Genomic DNA, 25,792 nt, shown 5'->3' on the forward strand with positions numbered 1-25,792 from the left:
TTCAGCATTTTGGTAACGGCGTTAACTTTGTAGCCTTGGAAGAGGGAACAACGGTCACCTTGGTGGTCCTTTAATTAGTCCTACCAGGTAAATGAACCTTTGTACAATCTGTATTATTACTAGGTACTTACTGCCTGTGTCTTTAATTTTTTTTTTATTTTATTTTTTTTTGCCTTGCAAAATGTACCAGCAGCCATCTTGGAGTCCTGTGATCAGTCCATTGGTGAACACGAGGGTTGATTGAAATTTGGGAGAACAGAAACTGCCGCTAGTGTCCTGTTGTAGTATAGATACGTTCAACTTGTGTTACTTTGTAAGACACAACTGTCGTTACGCTCAGAACATTGAGTCCGACTGTACAAAAAAGGACATTCTTGTCCCCGGGGCAGCCTCAAATGTTCCGCTTTTGTACCTTTTGCACATGACATCCTTTCAGTGTTAAAAAAGAAACTTGAATTAGCCCGATGGGGGGGGGGGGGGGGGGAGTATACTGGAGATTGCACCTTTTGGGACAGAAATTGTATTAATAGTTCCTGACAGCGAGGCAGAATTGTCTGGTTGCTCACATTTATTCGGGGTGTTGGTGCGCATACCAGCATGTGCTCCCAATAACGACTTAATCCAGTTGTAAATTTGTAGGATGAGTGAATCCAGACCACAAGACTCCTTTCACTTTTCGTCTGGTCGCCTTGATATACGCCCTCGCTTGTCATTTTGTACTGTGATGGATATTTATTTGGAATGTGGTCAAACAACAAGGGCTGAGATGGGATGGATGGAGAGAAAGAAGAAACAAAGGAACAAAATGACAAGGAAAACTTTAGCTTGCGGTTGGATTTCATTGTTATCGGAAGGGAGAACTACATGCCAGATGAGACTGGACGGGATGTGACATGGCAAGACAAGACAGGACAGGGTAGGATAGGAAATGATAGGACAGAAAAGGATGGAACAGAGCTGAACAGGACTTGACAGGACAGGACAGGGCAGGATTAGACAAGACAGGAGAGAATCTGGCCGTATTTGGTAGGACAGGACAGGAAGGGTCTGACGCTGTAGGTTGGGCGCAGGATTGGATGGGACAGAACAGGTTCGTGAGCCAGGCACTGTTTTCGGTGTGATTCGGAAATGACTGTCCAGTGCCAGTTACCCACCTGCTGGGAAGATCCAGTCCAGAAGACATCCAGGGTGATCCGCCAACCCCAACAAAAAGAGCGCATCCAGGACCCTAGGAACCCACCCGCCACCCAGTCTTCCCACTCTTGGTCAGGTGAGGATGATGCATCCCCCACCTATAGAGCCTACTTCAGAAACCAAAATGGCCACAGCTTCATTCCTTGAGCTAAATCTTATCAGCGATTATCTTTTGAGTTTTTCAGCAGTTACACCCCCTTTTGCTCCCCTCCGCAAACCCGACACGACTTGTGAGGAAGTGGCCGCCACAGACGGAAAACAGGCCGCTCCGGGATCAGATCGCGGTTTGGGCTTGGTTGAGAATGCTTTTGTTGTCGCTCGCTGGTTTCCAGGGACAAAATAAATAACCGGGACAAACCAAAGGCATTCGACTCGCTTGCCTCGTCTGCCATCAGAAACACATTACCGAGCTTTTACGAGTATTTAGCCATTGTGCAGTTTTGCAGTTTCTCCTTTTCCATGATGACTCCCCCACTCCTCATTCTCGAAATCCAAGAGACAATGGTGGTATTTACAGTTCTTCTCTTTGATGATCTTTCCACGTTTTACTGCACTCTGAGCTCACGCGGTCTCGTGTTTGCTCCGAAAAGTTCGAGGTCACTGCTGGAATTCGGCAGGAGTGAGCGGGGAGGTCAGAACATCACAAAATGCATTCCGCAGGGATGAAGGGAAGCTAATTTGATTAGCTATACGTGATCATGTATGGGAGATGAACTGCAGGTCAGAGGATGGTGCAGAAGTCCTAAACCCCTGAAGCATGTCGGAATTTTACCCCCCAAAGTGTTATTAGGGAACATTAGCTGGAAGGAATGTCCACATGATGTAAGGTGCAGGAAGTTCTAAGAACTCCGATACACTTGAAGAGATGGAAACAACCTGAGTCTTGAAAATAATTTTCTGTTTAGAAATCCTACATTCCATGTTTATGCTTATGCCCTAAAATAATCAAAAAATATTTTCAAGCTTTATTTTGCGCTTGTCCTGATCGTTTTCATGAAAACCTCTCCTACATCTTATCTTCAAATACAGCTCGTTACAGACTCAAGATAGACAAAGTCATCTTGTGTGAGTTTCAGCTTTTCCTGAGAATCCCGACAATGTACGTACATTTTCATTGTTGATATCTATTATCCAAGGTCGATCATTTGACGTTCCTGTAATTTCCGGCCTATAAGCCGCAACTTTTTTCCACACGCTTTCAACCCCTGCAGTTCATACGGTGATGCGGCTAGTTTGTGCATTTTTTTTCGAACTGCCGCAAGGGAGCACCCAAACGGTAAGAGTGAGACCGAGAAAGTGACTTTTACCGGTCCGCCCCTGTTAGCGCTTTGCTAGCGTTTTACTGCCGTGTCTCTGTGATTTTTACCAGTATGTTTTTGATTTAGCAATTTCTGTTTCCCCAAGTTTCAATCAACCCCTCGTGTTCACCAATGGACTGATTACAGGACTCCAAGATGGTGGTTAGCGTCAGCGCTAGCAGCAGCGCTAGCGTTAAACTCTGTGTACCGTCTTTCTTTGTAAATATCTCATGTGTCAAGGTCAGTTTCAATGTGGACACTTGCGGCTTTTACACGGCTGCGACCCATGTATGTACCAAATGGTGTTTCCTTTACACATGTACTGGGCGAGGCTTATAACCAGGTGCGCTCTGTCGGCCAGGAATTACGGTACATCCGCGCATGTGGTTGTGCGTGCTGTGGATTATTTCTAGTTTCTCCACCGTTGCGAGGTGGTGGTTCTCATCCCCACCGCTTCCCATTCGGCTGCAAAGTAAGGTTTTAAGAACGAACCTTGATCAAGCCAACCGAGCCTCATCTGCAAAAAGTGGAGACGCGGTAATGAGATCACCAAAGTGGACTTCCCTCGACACATGCATCAAACGCCATCCGTGGCTACAGAAATGACCGATGTTGTCATGGGAAACAAAATCTGAAACTCCCCCAAGTTGCCCTCGTTCCTCTCTCGCGATCGTTTGGTCAGACTGTTACGAATCTTAGAAAACTAGCAGTGGTCAAGATGGCTGACAAAAGTACAACAATTTTATTTTTCATACTGCACAAACTGATGACAAGGATCATCTTGCTCGTCAGACATTTTGCTCGCAGCCTTTTTTGTGGATGATTTCTATTGGGGCGGCACGATAGATCAGCTGGTAAAGCGTTGGCCTTGCAGTTCTGAAGTACCGGGTTCAATCTCAGACCTGCCTGTGTGTAGTTTGCACGTTTTCCCCGTGCTTGCGTGGGTTTCCTCCCAATTCTAAAAACATGCGACATTAAGTGGACACTCTAAATTGCCCCAAGCTGTGATTGTGAGTTCAGCTCTTTGTCTCAGTGTGCCCTGCGATTGGCTGGCAACCAGTTCAGGGTGTGCCCAGCCTCCTGCCCATTTACTGTTGGGATAGACTCCAGCACTCCCTGCGACACTCGTGAGGATTTCGATTGAGCAAGGTGGGGACGTCGTGAATAATGGCACGTAATCAAGTTGTTTTGACAAAATGTACATGTATTTCTCTTTACATTTTGCAACGACATTTATTCAAATTTAAACAAAAACGTCCTCAAGGGCAAGTGCAAAACCGCCTGAAATCCACAAGCAGGAAAACAACGGAAAACAAATAAAAAAATGAACGTTGAAAAAGTCGGATGTTACCGAGTGAAGCAAGAAAAAAAAATTTCAGTTTATCGTCCGCGAGGTCACCGACGTTGCGACGCGTCGCTCCCGAGCGAGCGCCTTATATCGCAGGGATTCATCAGTTACCTTTCAAACTAATTCAGCCTCCGCGAGTTATTTTCAAAAACTTGCGGCATTCTTGCAGTTAAGTACAAATTGTTTAAAAAAAAATGTTTAAAAAAAAAAAAAAGTGCAAAGACTTGTGCAAACGCCCAAAAGAAATATGAAAGTGTGAATACACCAAAGTGGCACTTTTTCCATATGTACAGTAGGCTAGACCTGTGTGATAAGTTCTAACAAAATGTATCTATTTTTCTTTTATTTAAAAAAAAAAAAAAAAAAAAAAGTGCTCACGATTGTATTGGAAAATTGAGAATGCTGACTCGAGCTGATGGTAGAGACAAATGTAACATAAATAATATAAAAAATTAACTGTTTTGTGGCAAAAGCGTCCAAACTTTCTTTAGTCACCCCCCCCCCCCCCCTCCTCCTCCTTCATCAAAAACTCGAGAAGTGTGGAAACAGTTTCGGTCAGCGCTTTGCGACCAGTCCAGTTTGGAAGGTTAATTGGGTTTAAAACGAGGAACCACTCTTCATCCTCGTCGCCTGCCCGGGTGAACCCACATTGGCATCTCAAAAGTGGGAGTCTGTCTGTCTGTCCTCCCCCTGCGACCATTCAGCAGATGAGTTCCTGCTGTATTTCGGGTCGAGGGGCAAAGGGCGGCTCAGCAAAGGAGAAAGAGCCGCAGCCCGTCTTCAGCTCGCCCTGGCACGGGCACGCCAGGTACGAGCCCATCAGACCCAGTTCCGGGGACGGCGCCGGGCTCTCCGGCTCGGACTCGGACTGGCTCGTGTCGGGTTCGTCCAGAGACGACGAGGACCGTGAGGCGTGGAGGTGGTGGTGCACAAGGGGGTGGCCATTCAGCCAAGGGTGGCTGAGGCAGTCCTCCGCTGTGGCTCTCTTCCTGAAAACGTAACATGTCACAGATGAGTGGAAATTCTCAGATTTTTGTTTTACATAATCAAATGGAACAAAAAAAAAAAAAAAAAAAAACAGCTTTCACTTGGAAAATCTTTCCTTTCGTCGATTACGCAAGGAATCTTTGTTGTTGCCAGAAAAAGTACAGAGGACACTTGCTTTTATCCGCTAACTCCCATTTTCCTTGCTCCTGCTTCTTCACATGAACAATTACCCTTCAACATCACCTTGTTGCTGACTTAATGAGGTGACGCTTGACAGAAGAAATAAAGCTTTTCTATGACAGGGCCAAGCTCAGCTAGGACAGTAATCCCCCCCCCCCCTCCGCCCCTGCTAGTCGCTAGGGCTACGGAACGAGCCCTACTGCAAACTAAGATCTCAAAACACTTGTCACTTCCAAATTAATCTTCCAATATTATACGCGAAAATAGGCGGAAATGAAAGAGTTAGCACTAACGCTAAAAAAAAGTCCCATATTATCATCACTATTTACCCATTAATATCCCGTGATTCCCATTTTGTTTGTGTTAGCCACTACCCAGGTTGCTAAAGCTCTCAGAGCTAATGACTTCACAGCAGGGACTGGTTTAACTCGTTCACTGCTGCTCTTCCCAGTTAAAACTAATTCATCCCCGGCCTTCCCTGCTCACATGAATGTTTGACTTCTAAAGCCGTCAATGGCAGCGGATGCGTTTTAAATGTATAACTCGGAAATGTGTGTCCGGTGAGTTTGTGTCCGCTTACTCCTGATACTGCAGTAGCTAGCGTTAGCCAGACAGCAGCTTGCTTAAGATGGCATAATGTGACAGTTGAGTTATTTAGGTGTAGCGTTAGAATACCCATTTTCTCTTTGTAAAAAAAAAAAAATGACAATAGGGCAAAGAGTTGGCTCACGGCGATGGGCTAACACTAGCCCGGTGTGAGTCAGAGAACACCAAGTACCCGGGGGATCTCAGTTGGTGACGAAGTTTTGCAAGTCGGAACGTACCGTGAACCTGTGCTCGCGCAGTAGTAAACCTTTCTGTGAAAAACACTTGCTAGCCATAGATATGATATAATCTCATTAAAAACACAAAGTACGGCGCAAGCTCATTTGATGCTAACTTGGTATGTTGGGAACATCGTAAACAGAGGATTCCCTTTATTTGGATTTATTCAAATGACACCTTAACCATCGTAGGACAAAGATTTGTTTAACTCGTGAAAATCTTTAGCATTGTATTAGTTCTTGTGGCACTAGCACCCTTCGGGTGATGACGTGAAAAAGTGACTGGACTCAAATGAGTCACGTATTCATTCTGAAGTAATATTTACCAAAATACGACAAAATGGAGACAGCGGTTGCAGAAGAGGAAACCAATTTTTTGCCTCATATGCTCATGTCGGACGCGTTTCCGCCCCGACTCACATCCTGAACGTCTACACGTTTGTCTCTGTAAACGTCACCTGGGGTTTTTCACCAACAGCGACTTGATGAAGTCGACGGCCGGCGGAGAGATGTCCTGGAAGGTGTCGTGCGAGTACTCCACGCTGACCTGGGAGATGTTGAGGAAGGTCTCTTGCTTGTCGTCACCCAGGAAGGGCGACTCGCCGGTCAGCATTACGTAGGTTAGAACCCCGATGCTCCTGACCACCAGAGGAGGCACACCACTTGTCAGCTTTGTCAGTTTTATGGTTTTTGGGGGATCATCTGCCGTGTACACTCACCACATGTCTGTAGCAGTGCTGATGGGTTCATAGTTGAGAATCTCTGGTGCTGGAACACAAACGATCTGAATTAGCCGATGGCAAACGGGTGATTTTGTGACGACAATTGACAAACAGGGACCAAGCAAAATCCTGTGAATAATTTATACGGCGCACCTGAAAAAGTTTACATTCGCGTAAAAGTACCAAAAGATATGGCAAAAACACTATACCGGGACTATCCGGGGGATTATTGTACAAGATAATTTCTTGACTCACCCACATACTCTGGAGTGCCCAGAATCTCCCGGACCTCACTGATGCTGTCTACGCGTCTGGACAAGCCGAAGTCCACGATCCGGATGTCGCCCAGCGGCCTGGCGCTGGTCAGCAAGACGTTCTGCGGCTGTGGACCAAGGTTACATAAGTGCCAAAGTCAGGAGCAGAGCAGATTTGGCGCTTGGTTTGAGATAAAACGGACCCTGGGGGATTTGGGAGTCTGCGCCGTCAGTTGGGATTTTGCTGAGCGTTAGATCTAAGATAAGCCAATCAGGGAGAACGGGTCAGACGTCGCATCCGACGACTGCTTGAGTACATTGTTGGCGTGCACAATGGCTTGGACTAACGCCAGATTTGCTTGGGAATGGAATCTCCTGACACTCTAATCGTGATCCACCGGGGATTACTTTTATCAAGATGACATCTTTTATGGCCGAGAAACTGAATACTTAAAAGGACAACGACCCTTCAAGAAAACCCCCTCCAAGTAATAGCCTTGATTTCTTACCTCATCTTCCGGTATTAGACAGTTCCCCCCACATGAGAACTAGGTTGTACGCCGGGGTTACATAACCAGCTAAATACCTCCGCCACCTCTTGGGAACAGTCTTCCCCATACAGTCACGTAATGATCTATCTAAGGCATCTCACCTTCAGATCCAGATGGACCACATTGTTCCGATGCAGGAAGGCCACCCCCATTAGGATCTGCCGGGCCAACCGGATCACATCTTTCTCCGTGAACGCATCATCGTTGTCGGCGACGCACTGGTCAAAAATCTCTCCGCCGGCGGCGCTGGTGCGTGAAAAGAACAAGAAACAAAAAAAACTAAGTATGGAGATGACTTTCAACGACAAAAGTTGATTGGTTACGAGGTTGACAATGGGACACAATGTACTCATTTGCGCAGCAGCATAAGAAGGCACGCTCAGTTACTGCCGGATTTAATGTTTTCATCTATGACCTGGAAGTGTTTTTTCCGTATAAATATTTGCAGTAATTATGACTTTACTACCACGTTAGCGTAGATGAATGCCAGACTGTGCTACTCCGTCGTAAACTGAGAACACCCCACAAATACATTTTTATAGGAGTTTGTTAGTTTTGAAACGTTCCAGGTTTAAAAAGTACTTTTGTTGAGGTCTGAGGCACAGTTGAACGAAAACAATTACCGGAATTTCCGGCCTATAAACTGCGACTTTTTTTCCCCACACGTTTTCAACCCTACGACTTATGCGGTGATGCGGCAAATTCGGGCTTTTTTTTTTTTTTTTTTTTAAACGGCCGCAAGGCGGCACTCGAGCGGAAAAGGTCAGAGTGAGACTGGTGGAATATATCTGCCGAGGAAGTAACTTTTACCAGTCCGGTCTTGTTTGTGCTGCGCTAGCGTGTTATTGCCGTGTCTCAGTGATTTTTACCAGTATGTTTTTTTTAACCGGCCCTGTTAGCGCGGTGGCACTAGCATTAGTATTAGCGCAGCGACGCTAGCGTTAAACTCTTTGTGTAACGTCTTTCTTTGTAAATATCTCGTGTTTTAATGTTGTTTCAATTTTACAGCTGTCACAGGGAAAGTTTCAAGTTATTGGCAGAAATTCTTGAATTGCATCAGCGTTGGGATGGAAAGAGGAGTTCAGAACATTCAGAGAGCAAAATTATCCCGCTGCATTTACTACTACGTTAGTGTGGCTTCATGATGGATTTTGACACCTTTTTCTCGCTCCCTTTATTCTTTTTAACCGGTTGTCTTAAAAGTGAACAAACAACTTTAGTGCTTAATGAATCATCCTGTCAAGTTGCTTTCTTGCAAGGAGACAAATCATTTTGTGCAGTCTGATTGATGCAATTAAGGACAATAAACCCGATTCTTTCTTTTTTCAGCGTTACACAAGCCCATATCTCTTCCCGTGTGTGCCAATGGTGGACGTGTCATTTCCCACTAGTTTGGCATAGATAAGAAGTGATCCCTTTGACAGTTATATAGCTTGAGTTAGCACAGTGGCAAAATACTGGCCGGCCAATTCAGTATTCCCCCCCCTCAAAAGTAAAATAAGGAACAAAAGATATGCTCACGCTGCAGAATCCGAGTGACGTAATTCAGATTTTTCGCTTTCGAGGCAGCACAATTGTGAATTGTGAGTCACTGCAGCATGAATCGAAAACCAAACCGACTCCGATCTCTTCAACAGCGGGATCAGGCCTTTTGCAAATGTGGATAAATAGCTGACATTTATTTTCTATGTATCTTTCGATAGATGGCCATTTCACCGGAATTGAGCACTTGGACCTGCAGCGCAAATCCAGCCTTTGCGATGAAATTTCTCAAGAAGATGGGGGAAAAGGTCGAGGTCTGTAACTGGATCCGATAAGATCCTCTCCCTTTGCACACACACAAAAAAAAAAATGGAAGCGTTTGGAGGATTTGATTTTACACGTGCTTTTTAATTGACCACGGAAAACACCGCAAGTTGTTACGCAACCGCGTCGGCCTCCCTGACTAGCCTCAGCTGTGAAAACAGCGGCGATGTTTTGCCGGATCTTGAGGGTCCGATCCTCCTTGTTGTGATCCTCATCGCCGAAATCCCCGAATCAGATGTTTCGAAACGATTATCCAAAGCTCGGAAACAACGTTTGAGTGAGCCGCGCGTGCACAAAATCAATTACGATGATAAAAATCTGTCTGCGTGTCTAATTTTTGGGTCAGTGCGCGTCTTCCTCGAGAGCAAATGGCCTCCCGACTACAGATGTTCCACCCCTGTAGCGGGCAGCCACATTGCAGCCCGCAGTCGGCCACATGTGCCGCTGGTTGAGGTCAGATCAGCCTTAAATCTCTAAGTAAGTGCCCATTTAATCGGGGGGGGGGGCGTCGTGGCCTTACTGTGGAAATTCCATTTAACATCCTATTGAGCGAGTCTTTGGGAGTTGTTCTGCTTGGCTGTCTGATCCAGTTTTACAGTTGGCGCCCGATTTTCTCGTTTCTTTTTTTAAAACCAGTCAAGTCGTTTGAGCTCCAGGCCAGTTCAGACAAAGATTGGAAAAAAAAAAAAAAAAAAAATCCTCAAAATGTACATAAGTGAAAACAGGAAATTAAAAGCTATCCAGAGTAAATTAAAACGGCTTAAAACTTAATTAATTTGGAAGTGGCTACTTTTTTCTCTTTTTGGGATTATTGCCATGTGGTGATTACTGCACTAAACAAAGGTGTGTTTGGAAACTGAAAATGGGCAAAGTACTCGGGTGAAAGAATCGTGAGCCCATTTCACACATCTTAAGCAGCTTTCTATGGAAGTAAATTCGTTCCACCAGGATTTGAATTTCAAATGCCACAGAAAATGGGATTTGAATTTGAAATGTAAAATTGATCACATTTTCAATAGTTGCGACAATTCGCTGTCTGAAATCCGCCGTCTGTGCCACCAGGCGGTGGTACTTCAGGTCAGAACCGAACGCCCAGCCAATCGCAGTTCTGCGATTGGCTGGGCGTTCGGTTCTGACTTGGAAGTAAACCTGCCGGGTGGCACAGACGCTGAGTTTTAGACAGCAAATTGAAGCCGGTTGAATTTCAGACAGCGAATTGTCGCAACAACAGGGAGTCCTTGTGTTAAAACGGTCTTGACCTAAGACGTTTGGACTTTACAACGCCTGTCCCCGTCCACCATTTTGTCTGGCTAACACTTGTCCGGGAGTATCTTTGCATTTTTCGCCTTCCTTTTCAGACATTACCGCCTCAAAAAAGAAAGCCGTCTTTTAGCAATGCTTATGAAGCCAAAAGAAAATCCATTACCATGGAAATGAAGCTCAAGATCATAAAAAGATCGGAGGAAGGAGAGACACCAACACCGCCAAGGCTTCAGTCGGTCGACTGTTTTGACAATTACTAAAGACAAACTCCGTATTTCAGCACATGTGAAGGGTTCCATTCCTTATGTTGGATACAATGATCACAAAACTAGGTTCTCTGATACTTGTCGAGATGAAGGGGATTGAGGACCGGGTTCCTTCGCAATAGCTAAGCACAGCCTCCCCTTCTTCTTCTCCATCCACCTTTTCAGCAGTAATGCTAAGTAGTTGTTTATTTCAATGTGTTTGTTTTTTTTTTATACAAAACATTTTGATGTAAATTCTGACTTTAATGGTGGAATCCAACTTTAGTCGCTACTGTAGGAACAGATCGCAGTCGTAGACCGAGGATTCCCGGTATTGAAAATGTGATCACTTTCCATTTCAAATTCCAATCCTGTTTTCTGTGGAATTTCAACTTCAAATCCTGGTGGCACTAATTTACTTCCATACTTTCACACATCCCGATAATTGGGCCAAATTCGATTTCCCTCAAAATCGCGGTACACAAACTAATTTGGCCGGATTTGAACTGAATTCCACCCTTTCCGACCAAAGGCCCGTTAATCTGATGTGTCTACAGTTTACCCTGAGTGATTATCCTAAAGTGTGGGGCGTGTCACAAAGTATTTCTCATCCCGTATCAGCTCAGAAAACGGTCAACAACGGCAATGTTCAATCTGAACAAGCTTTGCCCTTCCAAAGTGCCACTGCCAACCGCAGTGTTTTTGTTTGAATCAGGACTGTGGTCTTCACGTAAACTTCAGAAGATTCAAATCTGACTTTTTATGCAGACTTTTTCCCCCCCGACTAGTCGTTAGACGCCGAGTGGTTCGCGACTGGCTGCAGCTGCACGTCAAGCGCTGAGAATCTCGCGTCTATTTCACAAACAAGACTGCGGATGTGGTCGTGGCTATGTATGACAAATATGTTTGGGGGGGGAGCGTGCATGTGTGTGTGTTTTGGTGGCCAGTGTGCTACTTTTAGCAGCTTTGCTTACTGCCTTGCACAGGAAATGGAAAAAAAAAAAAAAAAAAAAAACGCGAGGCCAAACCATGCGACTCACCGTAAGCGAACGCAAACTTCAAACCGAGCTTTGTTAAATATGCTGCTGCGGTGCCACTTCCCGTTTTTGCACTTCGTGAGAAGAGTCAGCGCTGCCTAGCGGGAAAGCCACAAGCAGACGACGTAGCGCGTCAAACCACACGGTTGTTTGCAAACTTCTTTCAAGTTCCTGCGAGCGTTTAAAGGAACTCTGCAGACAAATTCCTCGCACGCCTGCTTTTACTCGAACCGAGCGACTGCATTTTGATCTTATTGAGATTACGTTTGCACAGGTGCTGCACTTTGACGCAAATGAACAACTTAGCAAGTTCTGGGAAGTGACTGATGTTGACGCCCACAAAGAATATTTTTAATATACAGACAACATGAACTGGTGAATGGCATAAGATCAAAGGATTCCAATCATCTTTCTTCATGGAAATGAATGGAATTTCCATTAATTCACACAAAAATGCAATATGCCGCTTTAAGATGCCAATGCAGTAATCATTGATGGAATTCTCGAGGCTTTGCAAACGACACACAAATCCCCTCTGACCCACTTTCCCCCCCACCACCACCCCGACTCGGGCACGTGAGCGGCGAAAATTTCCGGGCCGAGGCGCCGCGACCTTCTCATTCCTCCGCCGGTCTTACCATTCCAGCACCAGGACGATCTCGACGGGCGTCTCGTAGACCTCGTGCAGGGCCGCCACGTACGGGTTGGACTTGGCCAGCTCCAGCATGGCGATCTCGTTGAGGATGTCCACGCGGCAGTCCTGGCCCTTCCGCCGCTTGCGCAGGAACTTGGCGGCGTACTGCTTGCCCGTCGCCTTCTCCGTGCACTTCTTCACCACTGCAAACTTGCCCCTGGACACACAGATTTAGCCGTTGGATGCATAGAATTGTGCGAACATCCCACAGTGGGACACAAATGCACACACACATACACACAAAAATAAATAAATCACTAAGTGGTTTCATTGGACTGTAGTGATGTCGCTGTTGAGCTCAAATATGTGCACAGGAAATGCCAGGAGACACTCAGAAGGCCTTGTCCCCCCCCCCCCAATGGAAGGTCTGACCAGTGGAAGCGCAGACTGCTGAGGATTCATGACAATTCTTCAAGTCAAGTGAATATTAAAGAACTACACGTGTGCCAATATGAAAGATACGCAATGGTTGAGAAATTGTCAAGAAATGAAGGCAAATCAAAACTGTTTTCATAGCAAGGTTGTGAATTTCATTTAACTTCCTTGGTTAATATAGTATGTTATTCTTTTTAATCAATATTATATCTTCCAGCGGCACGGTGGGGTCACCTGGTAAAAGCGGTGGCCTCACAGTTCTGAGGTCCCGGGTTCGATCCAGACACCGCCTGTGTGGAGTTTGCATGTCCTCCGCGTGCCCGCGTGGGTTTTCGCTGGTTTTCTCCCACATCCCAAAACCATGCAACATTAATTGAACATTCTAAATTGCCCCTAGGTGTGTTTGTGAGTGCGGCTGTTTGTCTCGATGTGCCCTGTGATTGGCTGGCAACCAGCTGGGATAGGCTCAGGCACTCCCCGCAACCCTCGTGAGTATAAGCAGCAAGGAAAACGGATGGATCATATGTTCGATTGATTCTTTTTTTTTTTTTGTAAACAAGAAATTCTTACCGAGATTGTTTTCAACTCCTTCTTTCTCGTCCAGAAGTTAAGATTTTTACTCCAGACCGAAGTCTTACGGTACAAATCTCAAACATGCTTTTTAACAAAGCAACATGAAAAAACTAAACCGAATGACGAGGTCCTCGTTTTACGACGGAGTTGTGCAACCCGAATTTGAGCTTAAATTAGAACCTATATAACTGCCGTAAATATACCTCAATAAATACCTCGTTCATCAGTGCCGCCATAAACCGAGGGCCCCCCCTGTAGATAATGAATGAGCGGCTACTTAAACGACCCAAACATTTATGTGTTCATTAGTCAAAGGTCAGGACGTGCTACCCGAGGACATAATGAGTCGTGTCCACCCCGTCTTTCTTTTTAAATACAGCTGACAGCTACATGGACAAATGGACGCACGTTGATGCCTCCACAAGAAGTCAAGACAGGAGGACAAAAAGCCAGCCAGTTGGTACCGCAGACCAGGACCACCCACCTGACCAGGCTGGAGGTGAGGAGTGGGTTTTGGGGGGGGTGGGGGGGATTGGTTCAATGTTTAGCTCCAGCCATCATGTTTTGAAAGCACAAAGTTCCTGAAAGGGTCCAGTCAGCATAAGCGCCGCTCGTTTTTCACCGACGTTCCCACACTGCCGAACCAAATCCAGCCTCACCGTTCCAACCCGGAGACCTGGTTCTGGTGTTTGGGCTCGCGGTCCAAAGCTAGTGGGTCATTGCTCATACCCCCCTCCCCTCACAGCCTTTCACAAGTTAATTATCCCCATGTCGGCCGGGGAACTACATGTGATGAAAAGGGGTGATCAATGGCTGCAGAGTGCAGCGAGTGGGGGTCTTTTCAAAGAGGGGTCAAACGTTACCAAACATGTCTGTCGTCCAAAGGGGCACGTTCATGCTGTGGTTGTGCGTGTGTGAGAGCATTGCACAACTCAATGCGGAAAGCGGCGTCGTGGCTAGCATTAGCTCATGGGCGGCCGGCTTGACAACAAACGAGCGGCGCGACGGAAGCTTCCGGTAACAGGCAGTTGTGGCTTCTGCTGAGGTTGACTTAAGAGAAATCCGGCCGGTAAACACTTTATGGTGATGCAGAGATAGCGAGGCCCAAGCGCGACTGTCAAACGGCTGATCAGCTGCTAACGGCTAACTGCTCCACGTTAAAGGCCTCTTTACACTCCCGCGCTTGCGTGGTCGACAAGGCCCGCGCTGCATCACGTGATTTTGCAGCATAATTGAACATATCTGGTCTTTTAGGTCAAGCTAACCATTGTTGATGCTATGTTCCTTGTCACAAACCAAAATGGCTACCAGAAATGACCAAAAAGTGCTAAGAAAGCGCAACCTTGTGGCGTCCTAGCCAATACCAGATAGTAGCGGCGACTCTGACCTGAAGAACTGCGGCACATTTTCAAAACTGTGCAGTGACGTCAGCGCATTTTGCGATCAACTGTGGCGTCACAACAAATTGACGTTGTCGTCGTTATTCAAACTACATATCTCGGCATCTCGAGACTGTCCTCCTGCAGAGTTTTGCGCCACGAAAGATGCGCGCACGCGTTCCCGTTTCTGCACAGAAGGCCCACCAGGGTTCTCATCACGCTGACAGAGTAGCGTTAAATATCTGGCCACAAACAAGCTCTAATATGCTTCACGTGTCCCCTGTTTAAAATGCGCAGACTGCAAATTTTAGACACAATATAGGAAACGCCCCGTGACCTTAACGCGATTACACTGCGGGGGGCAATTTGAAGCCCGTCACAGGGACAAAAGGCACAGGAGGGGGGGATGGGGAGGAAGATGCTCCTGCTGCTCTGTCAAGAACTTAACCAAACCCCTCCCACCCCCCACCGCTAACACACATCCACGGATATCCCAGCGCATCTGGCTGCATGGGCGTCCCCCTTAAATTCTTCACTAAACCTTTACTTTAATCCAGTGATGACCTCAAATTCTGCTACTATTTAAAAAGCGGTGACTTAACACTTTCTAATGTTCGCCTCGCCTTATTTGGCTCCGTGCACTCGCGCGGCGAAAACATTAGAAACTCCTTTCGATATGACTCAGCGAGTCCAAGATAGAACCAGCTCATAAGCGTAGTGTCATATTACTGCGTCTATGAAAATGTCAATCAAAACTGAGCGTTATGATTTTCTCCTAGTAAACTGTTTCCCCCAAAAAAGGGATTCAAACTAGCCAGCACTGTGGTAGAGTGGTCAGCAAGTCTGCCTCACAGTTTCGATGGTCAGGGTTTGAATTTTGTCTCCTTGCGTGGATTTCCTCCGGGTTCGTCCCACATTCCAAAAACACTCTGAAAAGTCAATACTGAACCCCAATAACAATGCGCAATATTGATATTGGATGATCGTTATTGAACAGCGATTTTCAAAGTGTTGGTCCGAGTACTACGTGTGGTACGCGAGCGCCCCCTAGCAAAACGTGAAAGAATCACTTGCCGAGTTACCGTTCAGTTGCATGTAACATTAAGGTGCAAAATGTCGCCATTCCATAAATAAAAACACTTGCTTTAAACGTTTATTGAAATACAATTGCTATTTAACCTTCGTGTGTGATAATTTTTCATTGAATCATTAAATAAATAATTAAAATACAAAAATAAAATGTTTGTTTTATAAATGCAGTGCTGGTTTTCAAGCAAAATGTTAGTCGCTTTAATTTGTTCGACAACTGCATCATTTGCATAATTGTCATCGTATAAGCGTTCCATGGCTCAATGACTTTGTTTTGTTTTTATGACCTAAATGTGAATTTTGTCCCAGCTGGTTGTTTGCTCTCGTACCAGAATAGCCGCAACTACCGTGGATGAATTCCTCGTCTGTTTTTAAGACTATTCATATTCTGACTGCTCAGCGTTGGAAATCAGAATCATCTTTATTGGCAAAGTATGTCGGAAAGATACAAGGAATTTGTCTCCGGTAGCTGGAGGCACGCTAGTATGACGTACGTGACCACAGCAGACGGTCAAAAAACATTGCGATAACAGTCATAGCGCAAGAATTTTTTTTTATTTATTTATCAAATGTACTCCCCCCGCCATAAGTAAAATCTCTTCTTTTTATGAACACTTAGCCCTAATACACTACTGTATTTTTTTCCATTAAAGGTGGTCCTTAGAGATCAAAGTTTTTTTTTTTTTGCTTTTTTTTTAAGTGACAATTGGTGTAAAAAGATTGACAATCACTGGGATAGGAAATGCATGGATGGAGTATAAAAGAGGTACTAATTTAATATCGCTGTCATACAAAATAAAATTAGGCCTAATATGTGCACCCTCGCCCACAAATAATCACTGACTTTTTTTTTTTTCCTCTGCAAAATAATTTTTCTCCCCCACACGCGTCTCACTCGCACGTGCCGGCGTCAAAGTAACTAATCCGATTAACTCCACAATCACATTAGCTTCCAGAAGGCGCCGTGGGACCCGTTCCACGCGCAAGCCTTACAAACAAAACACTTACCGGCCCAGTTCTTTGGCCGCCAGCTCGTAATTGGCCGCGAAGGGATCCGATCTTATCCTGGTGTGGATTTTTGCCATCATTCCGCTCTTGTTGTACATCTTTGCAGCGCTCAGCATCGATTAGGAAAGTTCAAATCAAATGTTTAGGGGACCACAGGGAGAAAAAAACAAAACGCTGGGACATCAGGTCGAGTTGAGCATGGTGATAAAACGTGTCACAACGTCGGACAGGGGGAGAAATAATCCAGGTTTCAAGACGGTACGAAGGTGTGAGGCTGACTGCTGTTTAAAATTGCTCGGAGACTGCCTGCACGCCTTCGGGTTAATAAACTGCTACCGCTGGTCCGCCCCTTTCACGTACGTCACCCAAAGTAAACCAATCGTCGTGCGAGTAATGGGGGAGGGGCGTGGTCAGGTTGTGTAGGCCAGCTGGCTCGGATACATACCGTACATACACACGCAATATCATTTTTTTTAAATGTATGTATTTATGACCGTTTGTATGTATGTATATTTGTTTCTATATTGATGTATACAGTATTATTTTTAATACAGTAAAATGCCTGTTACCTTTTGCTTTGTGTAATATTGCCGTCATCGAATTATTTTACCTTGGTATATCAAATAATATTTTTACTATAGTACTGTATGTATATATTATGTATATTTTATTTAAACTATCTGCGATCCAGCAAAAATAAAAGATTTTAGTTTGTGTATTATTTTGGGTTCTGTGCAAAAAAATATTTAATATTAGAAATTCTTATATAATAATATGTATAACATAATAATGTATCATAATAAAAATAAAACATAACTTTGCCTTTTTAAATTTTACTGTCATTTAATATATGATTTTGATATTTACATCTTACAATTCATCAAAATAAAAAAAAATCAGTATTATTAGAAATCATATTTAATACTGATACATTAAATATAAAAATCAAGGAATAATATAGATATAATGTGTTTTAAAAATAAAATAATAAAATATAAATACATGTATTATAATGTTATATATAATAATGTGTTTTGTTTTACTTTGTATTAAAAAATAAATAAAATACATGAATAACAACTGATGTTTAAATACAATAAAAGTATTTTACTTTTATTTGCAGTTGTACATATTTTTCTCTAGTATATTTTTAATTTTAGTAATTAAGCTTTATCGTACATGAAAATTTTAATTTAAATTTTAAACATTTTTTAAATTTAAAGTTTGCTCTATATGCATATTTTTATCCATCCATTTTTAATAAAGCGCTCGTTCTCATTCGGATTGTGGGTGTGTTGGATCCTGTCCCTTGCCAGCCATTCGCAGGGCGTATGCGGCACACTCACATGAACGTCTCTGCATAAATCAGCTTTTAATTTTGAGTTGATGTCAAAGCTGCGTGACCTTAACAAAGCGCTTCTATAGGTTAGCTCACGCCACAGAGCACAGCGTGTCCACAGCGCATATGTTCTTGCCAAGCATCCGAGGCACGCGGGATGCTATCATCGCTGTTTTTTTTTTTTTTTTTTTTTCGCCAACTGGGCTTGGCGGCAGGTAAGATTTGACGCTCAAGCTTCCCCCCCCGGGCGACGGGAACATGTGTGGGACAGGGCCTGCCCCCAAGAATTCTGAGCATCCCGAGGCGTCAACCTGTAAAGCGATGACTATCCCGAAAGAATGGCTGTAACTGTCACCTGACGGTTCAACCAGCAAATCGCCGCTGTGTAAGCGCGCCGCGGTGTGTCATGTAAAAGTTGTTTTGAACCATATTTGACGCGAGAAGGACAAGGTTAAATCAGGTTAAATCCTGTTTAAGCAGTCTGAATTGTACTGTGCACATAGCCCGGGTCACTCACTGCTCACCATGCATACCACCACCCGCACTCTCCGTTCCAGCCTCTTTGTTTCTATTTCATTTTCTGCCCCAAACGACTGGAAGTCACCAACAGTAACTTTTTTCACACGCTTTCAACCCTGCGGCTTGTGCAGTGATGCAGCTAATTTGTGCATATTTTCTAATGGCCGGAGGGGGCCATTCGAGTGGAAAAAGTAAGCTCGAGACCATATATGTGCCGAGAAAGTGTCTTTTACCGGTCCTGCCCTGATAGCGCTATGCGAGAGTGTTACTGCCGTATCTCAGTGGTATTTTTTTTTAACTGGCCCTGTTAGTGCGGCGCTAGCGTTAGCATTAGCACGGCGCTAGCGTTAGCATTATCATTAAACTCTGTGTACCATCTTTTCTTGTAAGTATCTCGTGTTTCAATGTGGCTTTCATTGTGGGCACTTGCGGTTTTTACACAGCTGCGGCGTATGTATGGACCAAACGGTATTTCCTTTACAAATGTACTGGGTGAGGCTTATAACCAGATCCGCTCTGTCGGCCGGGAATTACGGTAGTTGAAATCGGACATAAAAATGATTCACTGTTTTTCTTAAATTAGCAAGTTACGTATCAGTCGTCAAAATGGCTCACTGTGATTCCCGGGTATAATTCTAAATTGAAATAGTGTGCGCAGGTTACATATTTCCTTGTCGTACATCACATGGTGGATGTAGCTGCTATGCAGCACACAGCACCCGATTGTCTGTTTTTAACATAGCGAAGCTAATTGCGCAGCCGCCACAAGCAGCGACGTCCAAAAGACTCGTTGACGGCAGACATTCCACCAGTCTCCCCCCGAGTGGTTAATGCTCCGGATTGCGTAACCTCTCTCCTTAAACGTTACCTGAAGTCCTCTATAGAACCTTCAATCTTCCACCTCCGCCGCCTCTCCCATTAAACCGGAGGTCAAAGTACGGAGGAGCCTCGTCGGCTAGCGAGCGAGCCAGCGCGACCCGGCCCGGGAGAGCAAACCAAAACACGTACCGCGGAATTAGCCTGCCAGCTCGCATAAATGTGAGAAGTCGAGTCGTGACCCTTTTTGACGTGCTGGAACGAAACAGTTCTAGGTCTCGTTTTGGGTGAGGACCAGTAAAAAAGACCAACATGTGGATATGATTGAATAATTCGCAGTAGGGATTTAATAGCAGGTAAATGATATCTGGCGGACGTGCTTTCGGAGCGACATTTTTATGCACGAGTGCCTTTTCTAGAGAACTAAGCGAATGTCTGTGGACACATCCAGCAATGTCTATTTTCCAGTTCATTTCTGGAACATTTCCAGAAAACAAACCATCCATCGAAGTCACTGACGCGTTGAGCTACCGCGCAAGGTGGGAAGTGTCCCCGTGACCTTGAACTGCTCAAATATTTGTCCCACTCGGGCCTCTCCCTTCAGGTGTGTTGAATCGCTTTTGTAAGCGCACGTTTTATTTCCTCCTTTTTAGTGTCTGTGACCCAGTTCTGACCCAACGCGCAACACGCCAATGGCGGGGCAGGAATGAGGAAGGCGCGGAGATGGCAAACGAGGTGAGCGACGCGTCCTTTTAAGGCGCTTTATAAGAGGTGATGGAGAGGAAAGTTAAACAACGGTCTCGCCGAGTGTATTTACTTTTCGCGATGAGAAAAAAACATCGGCTGTTCTTTTCGTTAAGAAAATGTGCCCCATCTATCAAGACTTTGCCATGGGAAAACTGTGCCACACTAAAACCTGTACCGTAAATTCTTGTCAATAAGTGACCGCAAATGAGAAGATTCAATAGAGTTGCGATCTGATCGAAATCTCCGCGATCCTCGCTGGTGTGTAGGCGACTGTGCCGTTTAAATCGAAATAAATGTCAAGCTGCCTGATAGGAGCCGCGAAGGCCTCGCGCATCGTAAACCGGAACAGTCCAATTGCTGTGAGTCGATTTAGGCGGTTTAAAATCGCCACCCACGGTCAACCTCCCTAATTGACTCCATTGTGGACAACAACAACATGTGAAGGATCAACAGCGCCCACAAACTTTAGAAGTCGTTTGACGTGTACTGCTGACGCCCAAATGGTATTAAAAGTTTAGTTCCTAATCCCTCTTGGCAAGTGGAGGGGAGACGCGTCCCCCCTTCCCCCCCGAGGGATAAAAATAAGATATCCAAATAAGTTGCAGATCACAATTGTTTTTGTTGTTATCTGGACAGCGCCCAACAAGAACAGGATGTGTGGCCTTATTAAAAATTGACGTGAGCCTCTGGAATGTTTATGAAGAGTTTTCTCGGGGTATGGCAGGTTTCTTCATACGCTCCAAAACATCCATATTATCCAGCCAGCTATCCATTTTCTTTCCTGCTTATCCTCACGAGGGTCACGGGGAGTGCTGGAGCCTATCCCAGCTGTTAACGGGGAAGACTGCCCTACTTATTTTTTTCCGTTCGACTAGTTAATATTTTCAACATATTCTTCGAGGTTCCAACAGCTAACTGTATTGTATTTTTATTCATCCATCCATTTTTTTAGCTGCTTATCCTCACAAGGGTCGCAGGGAGTACTGGAACCTATCTCAGCTGTCAACGGGCAGGAGGCGGGGTACACCCTGAACTGGTCGGTGCCCAATCGCAGGGCACATGGAGAGAGACAACGGCCGCGCTCACAATCAATTTAGAGGGTCCAATTAATGTTGCATGTTTTTTGGGAATGTGGGAGGAAACCGGAGTTCCCAGAGAAAACCCACGCAGGCACGGGGAGAACATGCAAACTCCACACAGGCGGGTCCGGGATTGAACCCGGGACCTCAGAACTGTGAGGCCAACGCCTTTACTAGCTGACCCCACCACGCCAACACCATGGACCCCGACAATTGAAAATGGAACAAACTACAGGCCTCTTTATACTCCCGCAGTCAACAACGGTTGCATTGCATCATGTGACCTACTGTACGCACTGCCCCGCACAGAACCTCTGCGTAGCTTGCACAGGTCAAAAAAAATTACTAGACGGAGAAAGCCGTCCAGACGATCCTTTGTCATTGGCCCATTTTAGCCACATGTTGCAACGACGTACTCACCTAACCTCCCTACACCGCCTACGTCGCCTCCTTCTTGATCGAATTTGGAGCATAATTAAACGTACCATCAGCTCGTTTAGGTTCATTTGTTCAAGCAGACACTGTTCCACGGTGGCCATTGTTGTTACTTTGTTCCTCGTTACGGCAAGGAAGGTCAAAACAGTGACCGTAAATGGACAAAAAAGCCTGTGGCGACATCTCTGACTGAAGCACATTTTCAAAACGGCGCGCGTGCGTTTGCGCTCGAGATAAAAAGCTAAACGACGCACAGGAGGGCCGCAGCGACGTCAGCCCGGTTGGCGCACGTTTTGCTCTAAAGAGGTCGTAAGTACCGGTAGTTTCACCTTCAACCGCATTCGAAGCGGCGTGAAAGTGTCGTGCGCTGCCGTTACAGGAAGTTTGCCATTCTAGAACAAGCGAGTGGGCGACTTTGCAGGTACGGAGACGTTTCGCCACATCCCGACCGCAGGAATGCATAACAAGCGTCTTGCGCACTCTCTTTTGCGTGTCAAGACAAAACCAACAAGACTTCAGACTTAAGAAATATTTTTTAACACAATAGCTCTCATGGGTAATTGTTACATTTTCTGTGAAAATTGTCCTCATTATGGTTGCTGACAATTTAGAATCCTCAGTGAATCTGACTGGCATGTTTTGTTGTCGTGTGTTGTCGGCCATGATAACTTTGAAGTGGGAAAAAAAAGGCGGCGACAGAATCACCAGTAGACTGTTTTCGACCAGGTGACTACATCGGGGCACGCGGCCATATTGGATGGGTTCACTCTACCGACGCCCCGTTCACTATATCTTTTGCATACAGACTGGAGTTACACTAATGTTCGTACGACTGTTAAAAAGTGACGCATGATGGCTAAGAAGACTTTGGAAGGTTATCGGGGCTCATTAGTGGTCATTTCAAGAAACCGTTACGACAAGAAGTGCGCTTTGATTGACAATATCGACCCATTTGCCTTGGAGAAACACGAATGGAGCACACAAATGGGGGCGTCGGTAACCTATCCAGACATTGTCCACTATCTCCTCTTCTCGACAAGCGCTTATACCGTGGACATACTCAAGAATTACAAAGGTCTGGAGGCCTACAACCGATTCATCAATGGCTGGCGGTATCCATTGTAAGCAACCTGTGTCTCCACACTGCTAAGGTTAGTGTACCGCACAATGCAATTTAAATATGTACCGCGTGATTACAGTGAGCGTTGTGTTAAATTATGTTAATCATAGCAACAAAAGAGGTGTAGATCATTATTTTCGACCGGGACGAGTCCCAAGTGGAGCTCACACCTCTTTCTCCACTGCCACTGCTACATTTTTAACTCAACTCACGAAAAACAAATAGCGGTGCGGTATCTCGTTTTTGCAAACTTATTATAATAAAACAGAAAATACAGATTTTGGAGACATGCATTGCATTCACACACGAGTATTATGTAGGCCCTTGGCCCCAAAGAGGTATCTAATACTTACCAAGAACAAAATGCTCCGAGCAAACGCTGACATAAGGGAATGACTTGGCTGCTAGATCATTTCCGCTAATACGAGACAGCCACAGTTGTCGCCGTTTGGTTGCTAGCTGCTCCGTTTTCTCGCGCTGGTTCTTGACCACAGCCGGCAGTCGAAAGAAAGACGCTTTCCAACGCCCGCTTTCGTTCGAGCAACCGATAACGTAGCAGTGCGGCCCCAATCATAGGCCTTTCTGAAACGATTCCTGCTTAGTTACGGTTTGTTTACGCAAATTCACCCAACCAAAATGGCGACCGCGTTCTAAACCTGAAGGTGTGCCCTTTATTGAACAGAAAAATCAGCCAAACACACGCGTAAGAATTGAAAACACTCACAAGGTGCGTGGAGAAGAAGCTAACAATAAACTTGCCCAAATGGTCAACTAGAGCTGGAGGATTAAAGCAGTTGAAGGCCGTTTTAACATGCTTTTGTGGGAAAAATGTATGTGTTAAATACGAAATTGGTTACTCCTGCCGCCGTCATCCACGCACGAATCCCTCGCTGTGCATGTTAGCGCGGTACCGCATCGAGTGGCATGAACAATCACCTTTGGAATTCAACGAGAGGCAAGCAGATGGAAAACGGATCGGGCGAGGGAGCGCGGCCGCACCCGCGGCTGTCCGTCAACGGCCCGTCCGAGCGGAATGACCTGGCAAAACAGCGCCGCGGTCTCGCTCGCATCCGCTTCGACTGTTCGAGGCAGTCTTTGATGGGATGAACGCGTACGAGCAGGCAAAAGCGCAGACCGGGGGGGATTTAGTCAGAATCTTTAAAATGAACATGAGGCAGCAAGCGCCCGCAAGGATGGCGAAGGAAGACGTCAACGTCACGGAGGAGAGGGAAGAAAGACAGAAAGAAACAGGAAATACGGAAACAGATCCATTTGGAATGTCTGACTCAGGAGAGAAATGGAAAACATTTATTGAGCTAGTGGAGGGGGGGGGGACTTTTTGGGCCTGAAGGACACAGAAGGAAACGTCAACAAACTCAAGACGAGGATGAAGAGGCCATCAAAAACGGTTTTATTCTCTTGTCAAGCCCCTGAATTAGGATACGAAAACGTGTCATTTTAGTCGTTAACGCAATTCTTCAGAACACGGAGGACGGCGGTTCTCTGACGCACAATTTCCCCCCGCAGCAGTTGAAGAAACGCCAATGAAATGGAAGAAATAAGCCGTCGTATATAAAACCGGCAACCAAAAAAAAAAAAAAAAAAATGCTGAGAGGGTAATCCTGCGAAACCTCACACTTGAATACTTTTAAGTCCAAGTGAGCGTTAAAGCTTCAGTTGGAAGCACTTGTCCCCGAGCCAAAACCCCGCGCCTGGTTTGTTTTACAAAAATGACGCTTTCTTTTTCCAATATGGTTGCAATCAAGGAGACACTTGCTTTAAAGACTTTAAAACCTTTCTCATCGGCCCTGTGTGGCCCCGTTCACTTCAAGTTGAGATATGGGATCCGCATTTGGCGGAGATGTCTTACAAACGCTTATTCGGGATAATCTTGTTTTGTATTTGAGCATTCACAAAGTTTTCAGAGATTATTACTTGGAAATCAAACAAAAAGTTGAACGTGCACCATGCGGGTACGTTCCAAGCTAATTCTATGCTAAAATCTCACTCCGATTTCAGTACGATAAAAGAACACCCTGAGAAAATAAATGCACATTTGGAGTTGTTCAATATGTATGTATATGATCAAATTTAAAAAAAAAAAAAAAAAAAAGAGCAGCTGAGAATGTGGAATTAAAGCTAACAACGAATGAAGCGGATATGAAAGTAAAGAGAACGTAAAGACTGATAAAGTTGCGGTTAGCGCCCGGTTGAAAATCTTTCTAAATCCTCAGGGAAAGCGGCGGCAGAATGAGCCTCGTGATGACGCGCGGTGTCATCGCCAATGTGGAAAACTGGCTTTTGGATGCCTTGGGAAAAAAAAAAATGGAAGCACCGCCGCCCATCCTCACGTGTCAGAGCTCCGTGGAAGCGGCTGCCGTCTCGGTATGAACACATCTTAACACACACGCACGGTGACGAACGTATTCCACGTGAGCTCACGGGGTAGAGAGGAATTCCCGCGTTGCTATCCGTGAAGGGGACGGAAAGACGACGCCTCTGGCTGAAGGTGTTGAGGAAACAACTCGACCGCATCCGTCACGCTTCCGGGCTTCGGGGGACAGCAGGTGCACGTGTCCATATGTCACACGGCAGGGTTCATAGGTCGGCCTGGCCCGAGCGATCACCCGCTGGACCGTGGCCGCGCGTCTTTGATGGCCCGCTGGCAGATGTTTCTAACATTTGGAGCCTCTCGTGTGGCCAATTTCAAGCAGAAAAATTGCGAGCGTCAATTAAAAGGGAACTTTGCAGTGGCGATCGGGTCGGCATCAGCTGGGAATAATGAGGGATGGAATCAGACGGCGTTCCCGAGCGGGATCCATATGAAACGTGAACGCCACCGGCAGGACAGATTGGCGACGCACTTGCGTGCTTTGTTAATTACGCGGGACGGCCTGCCTCCCCGCACTT

At 45.5% G+C, this 25,792-nt stretch overlaps 1 protein-coding gene and 1 long non-coding RNA gene across 2 annotated transcripts; one reads left to right on the plus strand and one right to left on the minus strand.

Annotated features, from left to right (window-relative positions):
* On the plus strand, positions 1 to 25,260 carry LOC133514782 (uncharacterized). Its single transcript, XR_009798841.1, has 5 exons — positions 1 to 87; positions 9,062 to 9,154; positions 13,731 to 13,850; positions 20,155 to 20,236; positions 25,117 to 25,260. It is a non-coding gene; the product is annotated as an uncharacterized LOC133514782 (long non-coding RNA).
* Positions 4,191 to 17,163, minus strand: stk17al (serine/threonine kinase 17a like). Its single transcript, XM_061846737.1, has 7 exons — positions 16,828 to 17,163; positions 12,348 to 12,560; positions 7,460 to 7,604; positions 6,809 to 6,935; positions 6,551 to 6,599; positions 6,290 to 6,469; positions 4,191 to 4,829 (listed from the first exon to the last, which is right to left on the minus strand). Exons 1-7 carry the CDS (start codon positions 16,941 to 16,943, stop codon positions 4,541 to 4,543), a joined length of 1,119 nt encoding a protein of 372 aa, XP_061702721.1. The 5' UTR covers positions 16,944 to 17,163; the 3' UTR covers positions 4,191 to 4,540.
* Positions 25,261 to 25,792: the final 532 nt, after the last annotated feature.

This window comes from Syngnathoides biaculeatus, chromosome 16, assembly GCF_019802595.1.
Source record: "Syngnathoides biaculeatus isolate LvHL_M chromosome 16, ASM1980259v1, whole genome shotgun sequence".
Lineage (NCBI taxonomy): Eukaryota > Metazoa > Chordata > Actinopteri > Syngnathiformes > Syngnathidae > Syngnathoides > Syngnathoides biaculeatus.

Bases quoted from the DNA above. Each gene is read 5' to 3' on its own strand.
- stk17al (XM_061846737.1), bottom strand. From the start codon at position 16,943: ATGCTGAGCGCTGCAAAGATGTACAACAAGAGCGGAATGATGGCAAAA. The intron at 12,561-16,827 runs GTAAGTGTTTTG...CTGTGTGTCCAG, and splicing joins GCGGCCAAAGAACTGGGCCG to GGGCAAGTTTGCAGTGGTGA. The intron at 6,470-6,550 runs GTGAGTGTACAC...TCTGGTGGTCAG, and splicing joins AGCACTGCTACAGACATGTG to GAGCATCGGGGTTCTAACCT.